The sequence below is a fragment of the Diabrotica undecimpunctata genome, chromosome 10, assembly GCF_040954645.1.
Source record: "Diabrotica undecimpunctata isolate CICGRU chromosome 10, icDiaUnde3, whole genome shotgun sequence".
NCBI classification, from domain to species: Eukaryota; Metazoa; Arthropoda; class Insecta; order Coleoptera; family Chrysomelidae; genus Diabrotica; species Diabrotica undecimpunctata.
In genome coordinates this window covers 71441188-71456611 of record NC_092812.1, presented here as the reverse complement: position 1 = coordinate 71456611, position 15424 = coordinate 71441188, and the positions used below count along the sequence as shown (strand labels likewise).

At 32.7% G+C, this 15424-nt stretch overlaps 1 protein-coding gene across 4 annotated transcripts in view; it reads left to right on the top strand.

Moving 5' to 3' along the window:
- The window catches only part of LOC140452399 (atrial natriuretic peptide receptor 1), a 526857-nt gene that overhangs the window by 169649 nt on the left and 341784 nt on the right, over positions 1 to 15424 (top strand). For all 4 annotated transcript variants that reach the window (XM_072546624.1, XM_072546623.1, XM_072546625.1 and 1 more), the window contains exon 11: positions 13924 to 14076. In XM_072546624.1, the coding sequence (XP_072402725.1) occupies positions 13924 to 14076 (153 nt within the window). The remainder of the gene's footprint in view (positions 1 to 13923; positions 14077 to 15424) is intronic.

Genomic DNA, 15424 nt, shown 5'->3' with positions numbered 1-15424 from the left:
TATATAGTTGTGTAAGATAAACTGGTGCTTTTTTTGGTAATTTCTTTAAGATTCTTACGGTAATTAGGTCATACTGTTATGTTTTTTATTTTCCATATGGTGCTAGATTTAATGATGATTAGAGATTTGGCTTATATTTATTTGTTTTCACATTCTTACATGGATGAATTGTAGATATGAATAGGTTGTGGCTATTTAATATGTTAATATGTTTGTACCAACTTCTCATTATAACACAAAATTGAAACCCCATTTTTTTGGTTTATTCTTCACAGATTGTCTTTTCGAGCCTGCCTTTTCCCTTGTATGGAACCATCATTTCATCCACTGAACATCTAGACACTGATTCAATTGTGAGAAAGTTTCTTTGTACACGACTTATAATTGGCCTTATTTTGAAATATCTGTCATTATCCAACTCCTCATTGTTGACAAAATATAAGCTGCGTCGTATTGCTTGATACCTCTTTAGTGACATTACATTTGCAATAAATTCATATCTCGTCTCTTGAGACCAATAGTCCGTGTACGTCGCCATGTCAACAATTCCCATTAAAATGTCGATAGCTAAGAAATCGTGAATCTCATCTATACTTGTGTATACACATTTTTGAAATGGTTGTGTCGAATACAGGTTAGTTTGTTCTACGATTAATTCAACAATATCTGGATTAAAAAAGGCTTTAAAATATTGCAAAGGTGTTTTTATATTTTAAGGTTTTGTAAAATCATTACTTTGTTCTGTTGATACCTCATATTTAAAATCATCAGTCAACTAGTTGAATAAAAGCTCATCTTTTTTCCCCTTCCGTTTTTTTTATTTAACTTTTATCGACTGAAACAGGTAATATTTTTATAGCTTCTATATCTTTTTCAGAAGTTATATTTTCTTCAACATCATCTGTCTTCTGTGAATTCTTTTAAACAATTACGAAATAATACCTCTTCTTCGTCATCACTACTACTTTCTGGGTCGCTTTCAGCACCAACTGGAGGCAAAAGAGCCATTATTTTATCAATTTTTCCTTTTTTAATCTAAAAAAAAATAAAATAAATGTAAAATAAGCCATATCGGGCGGTGTATACTATACAATAAAAAGGTTTTGATTGGATTTGCTAAAAAAATATTTACAGTACAACAAAAATTTGTTTATACATAAACAGTTTAATGCTTTAAAAATAAGTTCCCAAAAAATTCCAGACTCTGGACAACGAGTAAGAAAACCTTTTATAAATATACAAATTGTTTACGTACAAATATATTTAATTTAAAATTATTTTTCTCAAAAAGCTTACAGCGTAACATGTCAACTTCACTGTATTGTGTGGAAATTAAACACTGCGTTGTATTTTCTGTTTTATGTTGTTATGTATATATTATAACAGGTAAGCTAAAGATGTGAATGTTTTGGCAACACACATATTTCCCTAGGACTCTGGGCTATGCAAAATGCGTGGTTGACGGATGACTTTTTGGCAAAATAATAAAAAAAGGGTCTAAGAAACATTCGGTAGGTTAATTTATGTGGGAAATTATCCAGACAGCTACAAAAACGTGATTAGTGTATAAAGTGCTCCAGAAAAGAAAATAGAATAACAATTATTCCACAATACATACACAAAAATTTAAAACTAAATTAAAACCTTTATCTGTTCTTATAATTAAGATATATTTATTTTCGAAGCACACATGTCTAGTAAGAGCTATTTGTATATTCCCAAATATTTAACCTACGTAACTCAACAGCCATTCGGGAAAAACATACGTGGACTTATTTTTATAGAGAAATAAATATCGCATGACTATCTCCAAATTACAACTAGTTCAGGAAAATAAGCAAAAAAGTACCCTGTTTGTGACACAGACCCCTCCAGGCCATCGACAGTTGTTTTGCGTAGTATGAACCTCTATAACAAGAACGTATGTTTCCCGCAGTTGATTTCTTGGACTTAACGTATGGTCCTAAAGTTTTGGAAAAAATTTCACCTGGTCTGATTGAGAAGCAAAATGCATTTAACAAACAAGGCCATGGAATTGAAATGTCATCAGTTATTGACATTTAATAAACAAAGCAGAATATTTTGGTTTGTGCTCTGCAAAATGTCTTATAAAATTGATATTCGTCGAGGTGTTTATAATATGGTTGGGCGAATGTCGAAACGAGATATTGTTAATATTTATCGAGATCAAAACATAAGCAAATCGACAATTTATCGCACAATCAGAGAATGTGAAGAAGGAATACCATGTGTTAACTTACGTAAAAGTGGCCGACCGCGGATTTTGAACCATATAAGAGAGGCAAGACTGATTGAAGTAGCTAAGAACAAAATTGGGGTCTCACAGCGAAAACTGGCCAGAAGATTTCATGTTGGAAAGACTACAGTATACAGGACCCTATCGAGTAACAATATTATCTACCGGAAAAGAAGGAAAGCTCCAAAATACACAGAGGATCAATTAGAGAGAATTCCGAGATGTTGCCGCGGGTTAAGGCGAGTGCATTTCGTCAAGAAGTTGATCGTGATGGGCGATGAAAAATATTTTACTTTGTCCAACTTTGAGATGAAGGGTAACGATGGGTTTTACACGAACGATTACGAAAATGTACCCGATGAAATAAAATTCAAAAGTAAGAAAAAATTTGAGGACAAAATTTTGGTATGGTGTGCAATTTCTGAGGTTGGCTTTATCTCACAGCCCTACATTGGTGTTGTTCGAGGTGAAGCCTTAAACGCAAATATTTATATTCAAAGATGGCTCTCTAAATTGCTTCAGTTTGTGAACACACATCATGCAAATGATCAAATAGTCTTTTGGCCAGATCTTGCTTCATGTCATTACGCGAGGATCGCAAGGGACTGGTACGAAACTAACAACATTACCTTTGTACCGAAAGCAGACAATCCCCCCAACCTACCGCAGGCTCCTCCAATTGAAGAGTTCTGGGCAATATTAAGTCGGAAAGTCTATAATAACGGATGGGAAGCACAAAATCAGGAACAGTTAAGATGCCGCATATATACAAAAGTTAGAGAAATTGACGCCGAGGTCGTCCAAAGGATGATGCAACGTGTCAGGGGAATTATTAGGCAAATCGAAAATAATGGTCCCTTGTCTGTCATTTGAATTTTGATTTATAATAAGAATAGTTAAGTTAAATTGTTGAATAATTTAATAAAAATATAAGATTATTGTGGTCAGAGTTATATGCTTTTGAAATTTTTCTCAAAACTTTAGGACCATACGTTATTTATAACAAATTAAGGTCAAAAATTGATCGATTTTTGCTTTGTTGCTATCATCACAAAGTAAAGCATTTGAAACAAATTTGAGAGCAAGAAAATTAAGTCATATAAAAACCATTCTTGTAAAATGAAATTAAAACCATCATATTATATGGAATATTGGGACTTATGGTGTTTAAAATAGGGTCAAAATTTCAGTTTTTTTTAAACTTATATGTACTTATTGTGTTCATTATGAATATGCATTATTTAAATAAATAAAATGTTAAATAAATCATCTAATTTCCTCAATTTTTTATTTTTTTTAGTAATATTTGAGGTAATTTTAATTGTAAAACATAAATATTTATAATTAATATATACTTTTATAAAAAATCTAGTAAATAGTAATTTATTTATAAAATATTTCACAAAACAAACAAATTATTTTATTTACTTGTTTCTAAAAATAGTATTAGATTATGTATTGGTTTTTAGATGTAATTAGATGGTTTATTTTACAATTTATTTATTTAAATACGTATACTATTACGTAGTCAAACAACTATATTTTAAAATTCACTTTTATGAATCATATAAAATAAAAAAAATTAAACAAGCGTTTGTCCATATTAATTATTGTCTAAATTAAAAAGACGCACTTCGCCGCTTTAGAACGGCGAGACATTTTCGGGCCAGACCGAAAAATAAAAGTGCAGGCCGCTGGAGAATTCCACATGGCAAGAAAGACTTGGGGCCACACCCAAAGCGAAAGCGTAGCACGCTGAAGGAATCCGTACAGCAATAAAACTTATTAGTGAACATGTTTACGTACAAAGTCCAACAAGGAAACAAAAAATAGTCCAACTACGTGCTGTATGTTTCCAGAACCCCGTGACTCGGTGTGTAGACGTCGGTATCTTGTGTGAATCCTAAAAAGAATTCCTTGTCTAAGAACTATCAGAAACCATCAGAACAGTCCAAATTGATTTTGATAAAGATGATAAAATGATTTAAGATGAAGATAAGAAAGATGATGAAATAATTTCAAATAAAAACACGAAAGATAATGAAATGATTTAAAATACAGATTCAAAAGATAATGAAATGATTTGAATTAAAAATTATAATAAAATGATTTTAAAAAATAAGAAAGACGATAAAATGATTTAAAATCAAATTGAGAAAGATTTATATAAAATGGCGGTACTTACATTTTCACAATGCATGACAACGACCTGTCACTTTCACCTACACGAGTGAGAGAAATATTTGGGATTTGCCGCTAAGAAGCTTGGCAAGAAGTCTTTTGGGGGGTTGGGGTTCTCGACAAATCATATTGACTCAACTTGAAGCATATAACGCAATAGTTATACCCAAGACCTTAAAATCTACGTAGGGTGTTCCGTACAGTTTATTACGAACCTGTTGAAGCAAATGAGTCGATATATTTGATTTTATCAATTTAATTTCGATTTTCAGTTTGAACGTTATAAAGTGTGGCTTGTAAAAAGGTTCAGAGAAGGATCAGGAACGACGTGATTAGGGAAAGGTTTAAGTGAAAAAGTCACGATGAAAAGAAAAGTAAGAAACAGCAACCCCTGGAAACCCTGGAAGAAGAAGAAAAATAAGCTATCGGCTTCTGAATGTTATTCCCTTTTTAAAGCAACACAATTTTTAATTTTTTATTTGCTGTTTATTTTTATCAAAACTTTTTCACAGATTAGTCATAATTTTTAAATGAAATAAATTCGTATTTTTTTATGAAATATCTTATTTTTTGTAATACTGTCTCTTCATTTTTAAATGTAAAACCCTGCTTATTCTCTATAAATAAAACGGTCCAAAATTATATCGCCTTACAAACAGTATTTCATATTCCAGAAGTCCTCCTCTGATTTAAAGTTTTACTTTTGCAAAAATCATAACATTATTCTCCAGTAAACGTAAAATGTGAAGAGAGCTTTTAGAAAATGAGTCACAATATTTTCTGAACGAACCGTAGACGGGAACAGCAGAGGCCGCATTTGACTTGCAAAGTAGGGAAAAATATTTTGTTTTTACTTATACCTTTTCTGCCTTTCCTACCGAGTTCACGAAGGGATAAAGCTAAATTTGTATAACAGCTTTTTATATAAGGACTTATAGGTTAATATTAATTGGTTGTTAAATAGTTTTAAGACAAAAGTTATTTATTGTTTTCTATTATGATGATTTTGTTTAGATTGTATGACTTTCAATAACTGTTGATCTTTGTCGATTAACTATTTATAGGCTAAGTGTGCTTTCCGGGATCAGTTGGTAATTTACAACTGTATGGAATGTGTACTTCTTCGTGAACGCATACATCAAGCCAAACGAGAATTGGACCAAACAGATAAGAACTTTGTAACATGGAACATATATTTTGTTTGTCTCTACTTTATTTACAATCTGTTCTTAGAATGAGAATATTAAGTAGAATTGTTTGACGAATATTGTCAGTGGCATAGGTATTTTCTCCAGCAAGAAGATGCCTTTAATATTAGTTTACTATACTACTATTGAACATATTACTGAAGCGATGCTTGTATACTGTCGTTGTATTGTTTTTTTCTCTTTAGTAAAACACTGAGACGAGCGTCACGGAACTATTTTTTGCACTTATAAGTCTTCGTTTTACTTCATAGTTTAACCTACTTGAAATTTATTTGTCTTCTTGATTTGTAGTTTTCTTAACTCGTATTCTTATTGTATTTTTTCTATCATGAACATTAGTAGAAATCTGCTTGTTTTCGCTGAGGTTTCTTCTATAGTTGTGTTTTTGTTCAAAGCATCCTTTATTTTATTCAAATTCCATCAGCAACCCTCCATCGCACAAGACAACTACCAATTTCTTTCAAAGAAAAACAGGTGTTCTCTAAAACATAATAATACTGACACGAATGATTAGAAAGACTATTGAAATTCAAAAAAACACTACTAAACTTCACAGGAAAGATCACCAGTGAGTAATAGAAGATCTTTTGTTAATATCTGCTGTAATTGTAAACAAGGTTCGGCGCTGATTGCAAAAATCGGTATCTTAATGTTTTATAATTTTTTTAATCTATATAGCATAACTCTATTTGTCCATCACTCTTAGATTTACAGAATTTTTTCTATGAGGAATTGATAAAAAGTTACCTGGCCAATCTTCTAAGTTTTGAAAAAATCTATAATCTAGACGATGGATTTTTAAGAATAACTTGGTCTTTCGCTTATCTTATTATGGTAACCGCCTTATCTTGATTATATATCGCGAATGGATTATGGTACAGACTCGCGATACAAAACGTTACAGCAAAAATTGCCTTTATAAAAATCTAGAAGTTATTTACGGAGTTGTAGGTCCACTTTAAATAGCACAATTAAAAAAGGAAAAATAAAAAAGTAAACATTTATCACGTATCATTAACATTCAACATGTATCAAATTAAATGGTATTGAAAATACAATCATTGTATTTCTCGTAAGACTTAAAGTTAGTAATTTATATTATAGTTTTATATTATAATACAGGGTTTTCCAAACATTTTTCCGTGATCCGGTTATTTTTGTGCTTATCCTTCGTGACCCACTAATTTTTTTGAATGCCCTGGTGTGTGTGTACATGAAAACATATTTAAATATTTATTATAGTTTTATATATTTTATTAAAGAGTCATTAGCTCAAACAAAAATGAAATAAAACAAAATAAAAATCAAATACTTTATTAATGAGAAGTATGAGAACTTTACGTTTGGAGGAAAAAATGTCAATTTTATCCTCATGTCCGGTTCGACTACCAAACGGTTCCTATATTTATTTTTGAGGAAAACCAGTGTTACAAACCTTGCCTGATACTTGTAGGTCGTAACAAAAGGAATTAGAAAGTTTATCGCTTTCCCTGCTAAAACTGGCTACTCCTAGAAGTAAGACAGCCAAAAATCTATTTTGTCAAATATGTCTTTGAGTGCCCTAATACACGATAGTTTAATTACTGATACCTAAATCCTGAAGTCTTGTCTCGGATTCTACGTTTATTGTAAGTGGGATCCTTATCCAGGCTTTGTTGCTGTGGATGGAGAAAAACTATTCCTTCAGATTTACCACCAGTCCTAACATGTGTTTTTTGAAATCCGCTGAAATCTCATTTGGCAATGAATTCACGTTATAATATTTTGTTAGCTTTGTAAAAGCTTTGTAATTTCCTGCTTCGGCGCGACGTATCCACAAATTAAGTTTTTTTTGTAGCTTCCACCTTCTTTTGCCCTTTAAATACAGTTACATTGCTACCTTTTAATGTCATATTTAAATTGTTAAAGAAGTTAGAAATATTACAAAGATAGGCTACCTTAATGAACCAATCGACATTATGAAAACTGTCTTTATATTGAAATATTGCTTTCCTAGCCGTTGGTGGATGTTGTTCTAAGAATATTGAAATTTCTTCCTTCAATTCAATAAATCTTTTTTAAACATTCCCTTTTAATAGCCAACGCACTTTGCAGTATAAAAGAAGATGTTCACTTCCCATTTCTTTGCACAAAGCAGAGGATATAAACTGTCGAAATGAACAGTCTCCACGAAACGCTACTAATATCTCGTCCATGGTCATGTATTGAGATGGACTGAAATTATTGATGCAGATTTCACTCACTTGACAAAACCAATTGTACCTAGTTTATCTACGCTTTTCTTGTTTCTCGTGTATCACAGTCGTCAAATCTTAGATGAAGGAGGAAAAAAAGAAACGTTATTGTAACATGGTCAAACAAACAACTCTGGTGAATCACGGGTAGTACCAAAAATTGTATCACAATGCAAGCTGTTCAGTTTTTTAACTCCAGCTAAGTACAATAAACCAACCAATGCTCCCACTTCAAGACATCAGTCGGCCTTTTATAAGTTTCTCTGGCATATTTTCACGGAGCAAATTTCTTAATGCGTTGATTGGTCTTTTTCCAGATTTCTACAGGGTCGGTCAAATTGCGGGTAACCCGTTTTGGTCCCGGTATTTATGTAACAATGCTTTTTAATCTTGCCCTATAGCTTCGTAAATTCATTGGTGGACAGTGTTTTTTCCATGACGTCACTTTATCTTTACCAGTATAATATGGACTGTCAATATTTTTCTGTATCTATTGTATCTATTTCCCAGTGGATTTTCTTCTCCTAATGCAACGAACCGCCCATTTGCCAGCCTGTCACATTGACATATAATGTGCTTTGCTGTGTCTCCTTCGAGGTGACAGAATCTGCACAGGTCATCATTTGATAATCTGATCAGTGTCTATTCAGCTTACAGTGGCCTGTTAGAAGACCTACTATGGCTTTGACTGTTTTCCTGTCTTTGCTTATTAGGTCTGCTGTACATTTTGGCAAATGTTCTGTAATGAACTGTTTCGCCTGTCTTTGTCCTGGTGAATTCCTTCACCATTCTAGAGATTTGTGAGCTACCCACTTCCTTATAGCCATTCTTGTTACTGTCTTTGCAATGCCACAAACGGGTTCCGGTCCTATGAATGGCATTTATGAGCTTTGTCTGGCCATTTCATCTGATTTTTCATTGCCCTTATGACCCTGTGCCCCGGTACCCAGGCTACCGTAACCTTGCTATGGTCTCCTAGTTTATTTAGGGCACATACACAATCCCAGACTAGCTTAGAATTGACCTCTACAGAATTGAGTGCTTTAAGCGCTGTCTGACTATCTGTGAAGATGGCAACTGAATGGAACATTCTTTCATGCCTTTCTGTTTCTTTCACGCAGTGAGGGATTGCCGTTATTTCTGACTGGAAAACTGTCACATCCTTAGATAGACTTACTGGGAAATTTATCCCTTAATTTGTCTCTACTATGCCGGTTCCCACACCTTCCGATGTTTTTGAGTCACCCATGTACCAGGTAGCGGTAGCTTGTATGGGTACACCTTTATTCCAGTCTTCCCTGCCTGGTATCTTAATTGTGAACTTATTGTTAAAGCTATATCTCGTAGTTGTTTCATCGATAGGTTACCCTATCACAATATCGGCTTTTATCTCCTCGAGAACCTTTCTGTAGTCAGCACCATGCATCTGGCTTATATGTCGCTGACTATGGATTAATCTGTGCATCGCTGATCTGACTTCGCCCTGTATAAAGATATGAAGTGGTGGTAGATTCAGCAGCAGGACTTCCAACGCTACCTTAGGAGTTGTTTTTATGACCCCTCTATTACACAGGCATACTAGCCTTTGTGTATTACCTAGTAGCCTTATTGCTCCCACATGCTGCGTCTTTGTCCACCACGTCATCGACCCATAGGTTATTATTGGTCTAATAACCCTTGTGTATAACCATAGAGTCATTTTGGGGTTCCCAATTCTTACCGCACATTCTTCTATATCTGCCTAGTGACAGTAGCTTTCTGTGTGGTTTTCAGAATGTGAGTATTCTGAGTATTCCATGTAAGCCTATAATCAAAATACACCCCAAGGTATTTTGTTTCTTTGGCAAATAAAATCTCTGTTCCTCCCAGCACCGGTGGTTTTAGGCCTTGTAGTGCTGTTTTTTGGCGAAGTTGTCGATTTGTGTTTTCTGAGCATTGACTATCACTCTCTCTAGCTTACACCAGTCGTCAACTATATCTAGGGCTGCTTGCATTCTCTCAGACACCACCAGGGCAAACCTGCCCCTGACAACGATTGCTCTATCGTCAGCATATCCTAGACAGTAAAAGCCTTCTGTGGACAGATTTCTGAGAAGATCATCTACCAAGGTTGCCCAAAGAAGAGGTGACAGAACTTGTCCTTGTAGACAGCCTCCACCTACTTTTGCTTTGATGATTGCTTTGCCCAGAGTCTATATTACTGTGATATTCTCCAGGGATGCCCTTATCCATCTGCATCTTACCGCAGGTGCGCCTCGTCTACTCATAGCCCCTATCAAAGAGCTGGTAGTAACATTATTAAATGACCCTTCTATATCTAAAAAAGCGGCCATTGCTATCTCTTTGTCTTCCATTGACTGTGAGATAATCCTATTTAGATCGTCACTTACTTAACTTGCTGGAAAATTAAACATAAAAATACTGCCCATACAGCTAACGTCAAATGTTTGAATAGAAATTATAGTTTATTAATGAATACTTTATTAATGACTAGCTAATAATGTTAGAACTAAGTGGAAACAGTATGTGTATGAGATTAGTTTCTAATAGGGAATAATAAATTCTATTATGTTTATATTTTGTGCTTTTCTAAACATTGGCTTAGAGAATCTGAATTAACAACAGTGATAATTGACAGATACTTTTTATCAACTTGTTACTGTAGAAAAAGTAGAGAACGTGGGGGTGTTGCTATTTTCTGCGATGGCAAAATATCTACACGTCCAGTTTCTTTAAATGATATATCTTGTGAATATGAAGGTGGATTTTGTGCTTTGGAAATTATAGATATAAAAACTATTCTAGTATCAGTGTATAGAACAGGTAACGCAGATTTCCAAATTTTCTTAGGCCTATTTGAAAAATTATTAATATTCTGTTCTAATAATTATGTTCAAACAATTATAATTGGGGATTTCAATATTGATTTCAAAGGCACTTCAAATGAATTAAAATATTTTTCCGATCTAATTTTTTCTTTTGGTTTAACTATGAGGATTGATGAATTTACAAGAATCACTGCTACATCAGCAAATTGTTTAGATAATATTTTAACAAATATAGATAATGAAATAGTTGGGTGTGGTGTTGTAGACCCATGCCTTGCTGATCATTGTGCTCAATTCCTAAATTTAAAAATAAAATCTGATCAAATTGACAATGATAGGATATTCAGAAGACACATAACATGTAAAGGTACCCAAATGTTAAAACAATCACTAAAATCTGTGGATTGGTCGTTAATAAACAATTCAATAACAGCAACGGAATTAGCTGAGTTCATAATTGACACATATGTAAAATTAACTGAAGTTTGCTTTCCAGTAAAAAAGTCAAGAATTCATTTTGAGGCACCTGTTTCTTGGTTTGACGATGAACTAAGGGAAATGCGAGTAAACCTTTCGAAGATAGAAATTACTGCTAACCTTACTAGTGATTACACTCTGTATAATCAATTCAAAAAACACTATCAATTAACAATTACAATAAAGAAAAAACTGGCATATGAGCAGTTTTTCTTAAAATCTGATAATATATCTCGAGATTCTTGGAAAGTCATCAATTATCATAGGAATAAAACTCAAAATAAAAAAGTAACTTCATGTAATATTTCATCAAACGAGTTTAATAATTACTTTACTTCGGTAGCGCGAAATATATTGAACTCGTTAGATGAGACAGATGAAAATGATGCCATGAATTTTTTGGAGGGAATATACTCCCCTTGCCACTCGTTGTTTTTAACACCTGTTAGTGATACTGAAGTTAGGAATACATTATACAGCTTGAAAAACTCAAAATGCACTGATTTTTACTTCTTAAACAAACAATTAGTGATAGAAACTCTGGATATTATTATTGATATACTGGTCATACTTTATAATCTTTGCCTTATCGAAGAAATCTTTCCCGATGTATTAAAAGTAACAAAAGTGTTACCGCTACTCAAAAAAGGATCTCCAGAAGAAATTGAAAATTATCGCCCTATTTCTATTATTCCCATTCTTGGTAAAATTTTTGAAAGTATTTTGAATAACCGCTTAATAGAGTACATAGAAAAGTACAAAATACTTCATTGTAATCAATATGGTTTCAGAAAAAAATGCAGCACTACTCAAGCAATTCAGGAAATTGTAAGGGAAGTAGTTGATGGCCTAGAGAGAGGTCACTTCGTGTCTTTAACATTGTGTGACTTATCTAAGGCTTTTGATTGTGTCTCACACACTTTACTTTTAGACAAAATGCACAAATATGGCATAAGGGGAAATGCTCTTAATTTATTTCGATCGTATTTAATAAACAGAAAACAGGCCGTTTTTTTAAATAATAACTACTCCAATTTTCACAATGTTGAACATGGAGTTCCCCAAGGGTCTATATTAGGACCTACATTTTTTTCTTCTATATCTCAACGATATATTTCATTATACCCACCCCTCAAGGTGTATATGTTTTGCAGATGATACAACCGTTATTAGTACCGACCAGAATCAATATAATTTAAATAACAAAATAGGAAACGATGTGCTTAAAATTAAAAACTGGTTTACACATAATAAACTAAAACTAAACGAGGATAAAAATCAAAATATAGTTTTCAGTTCAGATCGAAGACACATTTTTGGATATAGCATTAAATTGTTAGGGATTTTTATGGATGACAACTTAGATTGGGGCATCCATATAGACAACTTAAGTTCTAAACTTGCCAGTACAATATTTGTAATGCGTAACCTGGTTTATTTGGTACCTAAAAGTACCCTTAAAATGTGTTACTTTTCATTGTTTCATAGTCATATACAATATGGAATAGCTGTTTGGGGCAACTCTGGTCATGCCGACAGAATATTTAAATTACAAAAGAAGGTGTTGAGGATACTTGCTGGAGCGGATTTAAGGGATCATTGTAAACCATTATTTTTGAACATGGGTATTATGCCTCTACCTTCGCTTTATATGTATGCAACACTGTTGGAAATTCACGATAATAAAAATAAGTTTACTATAAACTCCCAATTACATGATCATCTAACAAGATCGAGGGATTTAATTAGGTCACAACGATTCAGACTATCAAAGAGCACAAAGAATTCAATTGATATTCACTTGTATAACTATCTGCCTAACGAAATAAAAATTCTGTCTCCACCACTGTTTAAAAATAGGATCAGAAAGCATTTTTTAACATATTGTTTTTACTCAAAGACAGAATACCTCAATACACCTTTATAACGTGTACCCAGTTTGGTCAGAATACTGTCGATTTACTATCTACATATCACATTGTATTATTGCTATTAAAATGTACTAAGTTTTATGTATTAGTTTATTTAGTCATCGATTCGGGAATATTCTTAATTATTTGCACATTTTTGTTACTTCCAAGATTTTTTATGTGACAGTTTAGGTTTGTTTTTTTTTTGGTTAGAGATTTTTTTATCTTAAATTTTTAATTTTAATTCTTCTGCTAATACTTACATATGTATATTACTTTAGCCAATATGGTTAAGTTAATTTTAAGTTTACATTATATCATATATATTATATTATATTATATTATATCTTTTATTGTATTTTTTATACGGACTTCAAACTTTATGTAAAGTGGTCAATAAACGTTCTATCTATCTATCTATCTATTATTATTTAAATAAAAATGATGAACAAACATAGATGCACAGTCGTGCATAAAAGAAATAAAAATCGCACCTTTTAATAAACAAACGTGGTTAGTCAAAATTTTGATATACGATTTGGGTGACGTACGGAGACACCAATACTTGGTTACTAATACTACGGAACTTTGTATAAAACTGTCACGGGGCAGCGAAGCGAAGAACTTTATTCAGTACATGTAGTTACATGCACTAAGCGCTTTGTTGAAATCGGCGCAATAAAAGATGATTTGCTTCATAGTCGGAACTGTGGACCGTACGTCACCGCTGGAGAGATAAACATTACCGCCATTATTATTGTAACAAACAGCACAATGTATTATTAATTTGTTATTAAAAAGTAAAAATTTAAACTTATATTCTTACAGGACAACTGTGGACAGCTCCAGAACTCCTTAACCTACCAGCACTTCCAGATAGAGGAACACAAAGGGGAGATGTTTATTCTTTCGGCATTATCTTACACGAGATAATAATGAGGAAAGGGGTGTTCTATTTGGATAGCTATATGGACCCAAAAGGTAAGTTATAAATATAATAATTAAATATATTACATATATTTTATTCCATTATCATTTTTTATGAACCATTTTATTTGTACACTAACGATGTTTGATAAATACTTGTCAAATTAAATTAAAATCTTTCGTTAGTAATTGTGTAATTCCTGTTTCAGCAAATCTATCTACTTTAAGTTCCAAATTTAATAAACTTTTGCAATATTTACAACCTAAAACCTTATTATTCCAATAAATACATTTTTCGTATCACTGAAACATGGTTGATACCAAATAATTCCAATTCTTTTTTCTCCTTGCAATATTGACAATTGTATCCTATATAGGTGTTATTGTTATAATAGTCGTCAAAATCTGTCTTCAAAAACTACTATTCATTTTGTCACTTCCCTTGAGATAGCTGTACCTAATATGAAACTTGAAATATACTATTATCTCTTCTGTTTTTCATCTAGTTTGTGTTTATTGGTCAGGAATTTCCCAATTAACTGATAACGTGACCAGTTTCGGAACTTTTAATGATATTTTTAGAGACCAACTCATTATTGTTGGAGATTTTAACTTCAGATACATTTTGTGGCCTAGAACTGAATCTGTGGGTAAAGCCGGATTGACATGGGTAATGAATCATGAGCACGACCCACATTCGTCGTACACGAATCTTAATAATCTCACAACCGTGGTCGTGCCTCGTTCAAAGAGAGTTTTACACGGCAAATATTTGGACGAATATGCAGTGCTTGGTGGCAAAAGCATAACAAGGTAAATATTGTGTTATACCAGACAAGATTTCACTAAATTTAGCAACAAAAGGCTGATTTAAAAGGGACTGGATTCGACAAAGAAGTCATGTTAGCTTAATTTAAGACATCTCTAAGTAGCCTGAAGATCTTAAAAAATTGCTTAGACTTTCGAAACACCATTTTCAATATTTACTGGAACTAGTCAGCCTGAAAATTCAAAAAAAATTATTAATATAAGAGAAGCTTTATCGGCCAAACTAAAATTGCAAACTAATATTTCGATATTTAGCTACTGGAGACTCCTTTAAAAAGTTTAGATTATTTATTTAGTCCACAAATCATCCATAAGTAAATTTATAGAAGTTTTGGATATCGTTTGTGATGCTCTTATATAATTTATGCAGGTTAGTAAAAACATTATTTACTCAAACGCGGTATTGCGGTATTACTTACATCTATTGTTACAAAAAGTAAGTGTGAGTGGCACCCTAAACGAGCGCCACTGTAACAAAATTAGAAGCTATGAATGTAATAGAATGGAACAATGTAATAAAAATGTAAATATTATAAAATAGAAATATAGAAATGTAACGAAAATTAAGTTTGGA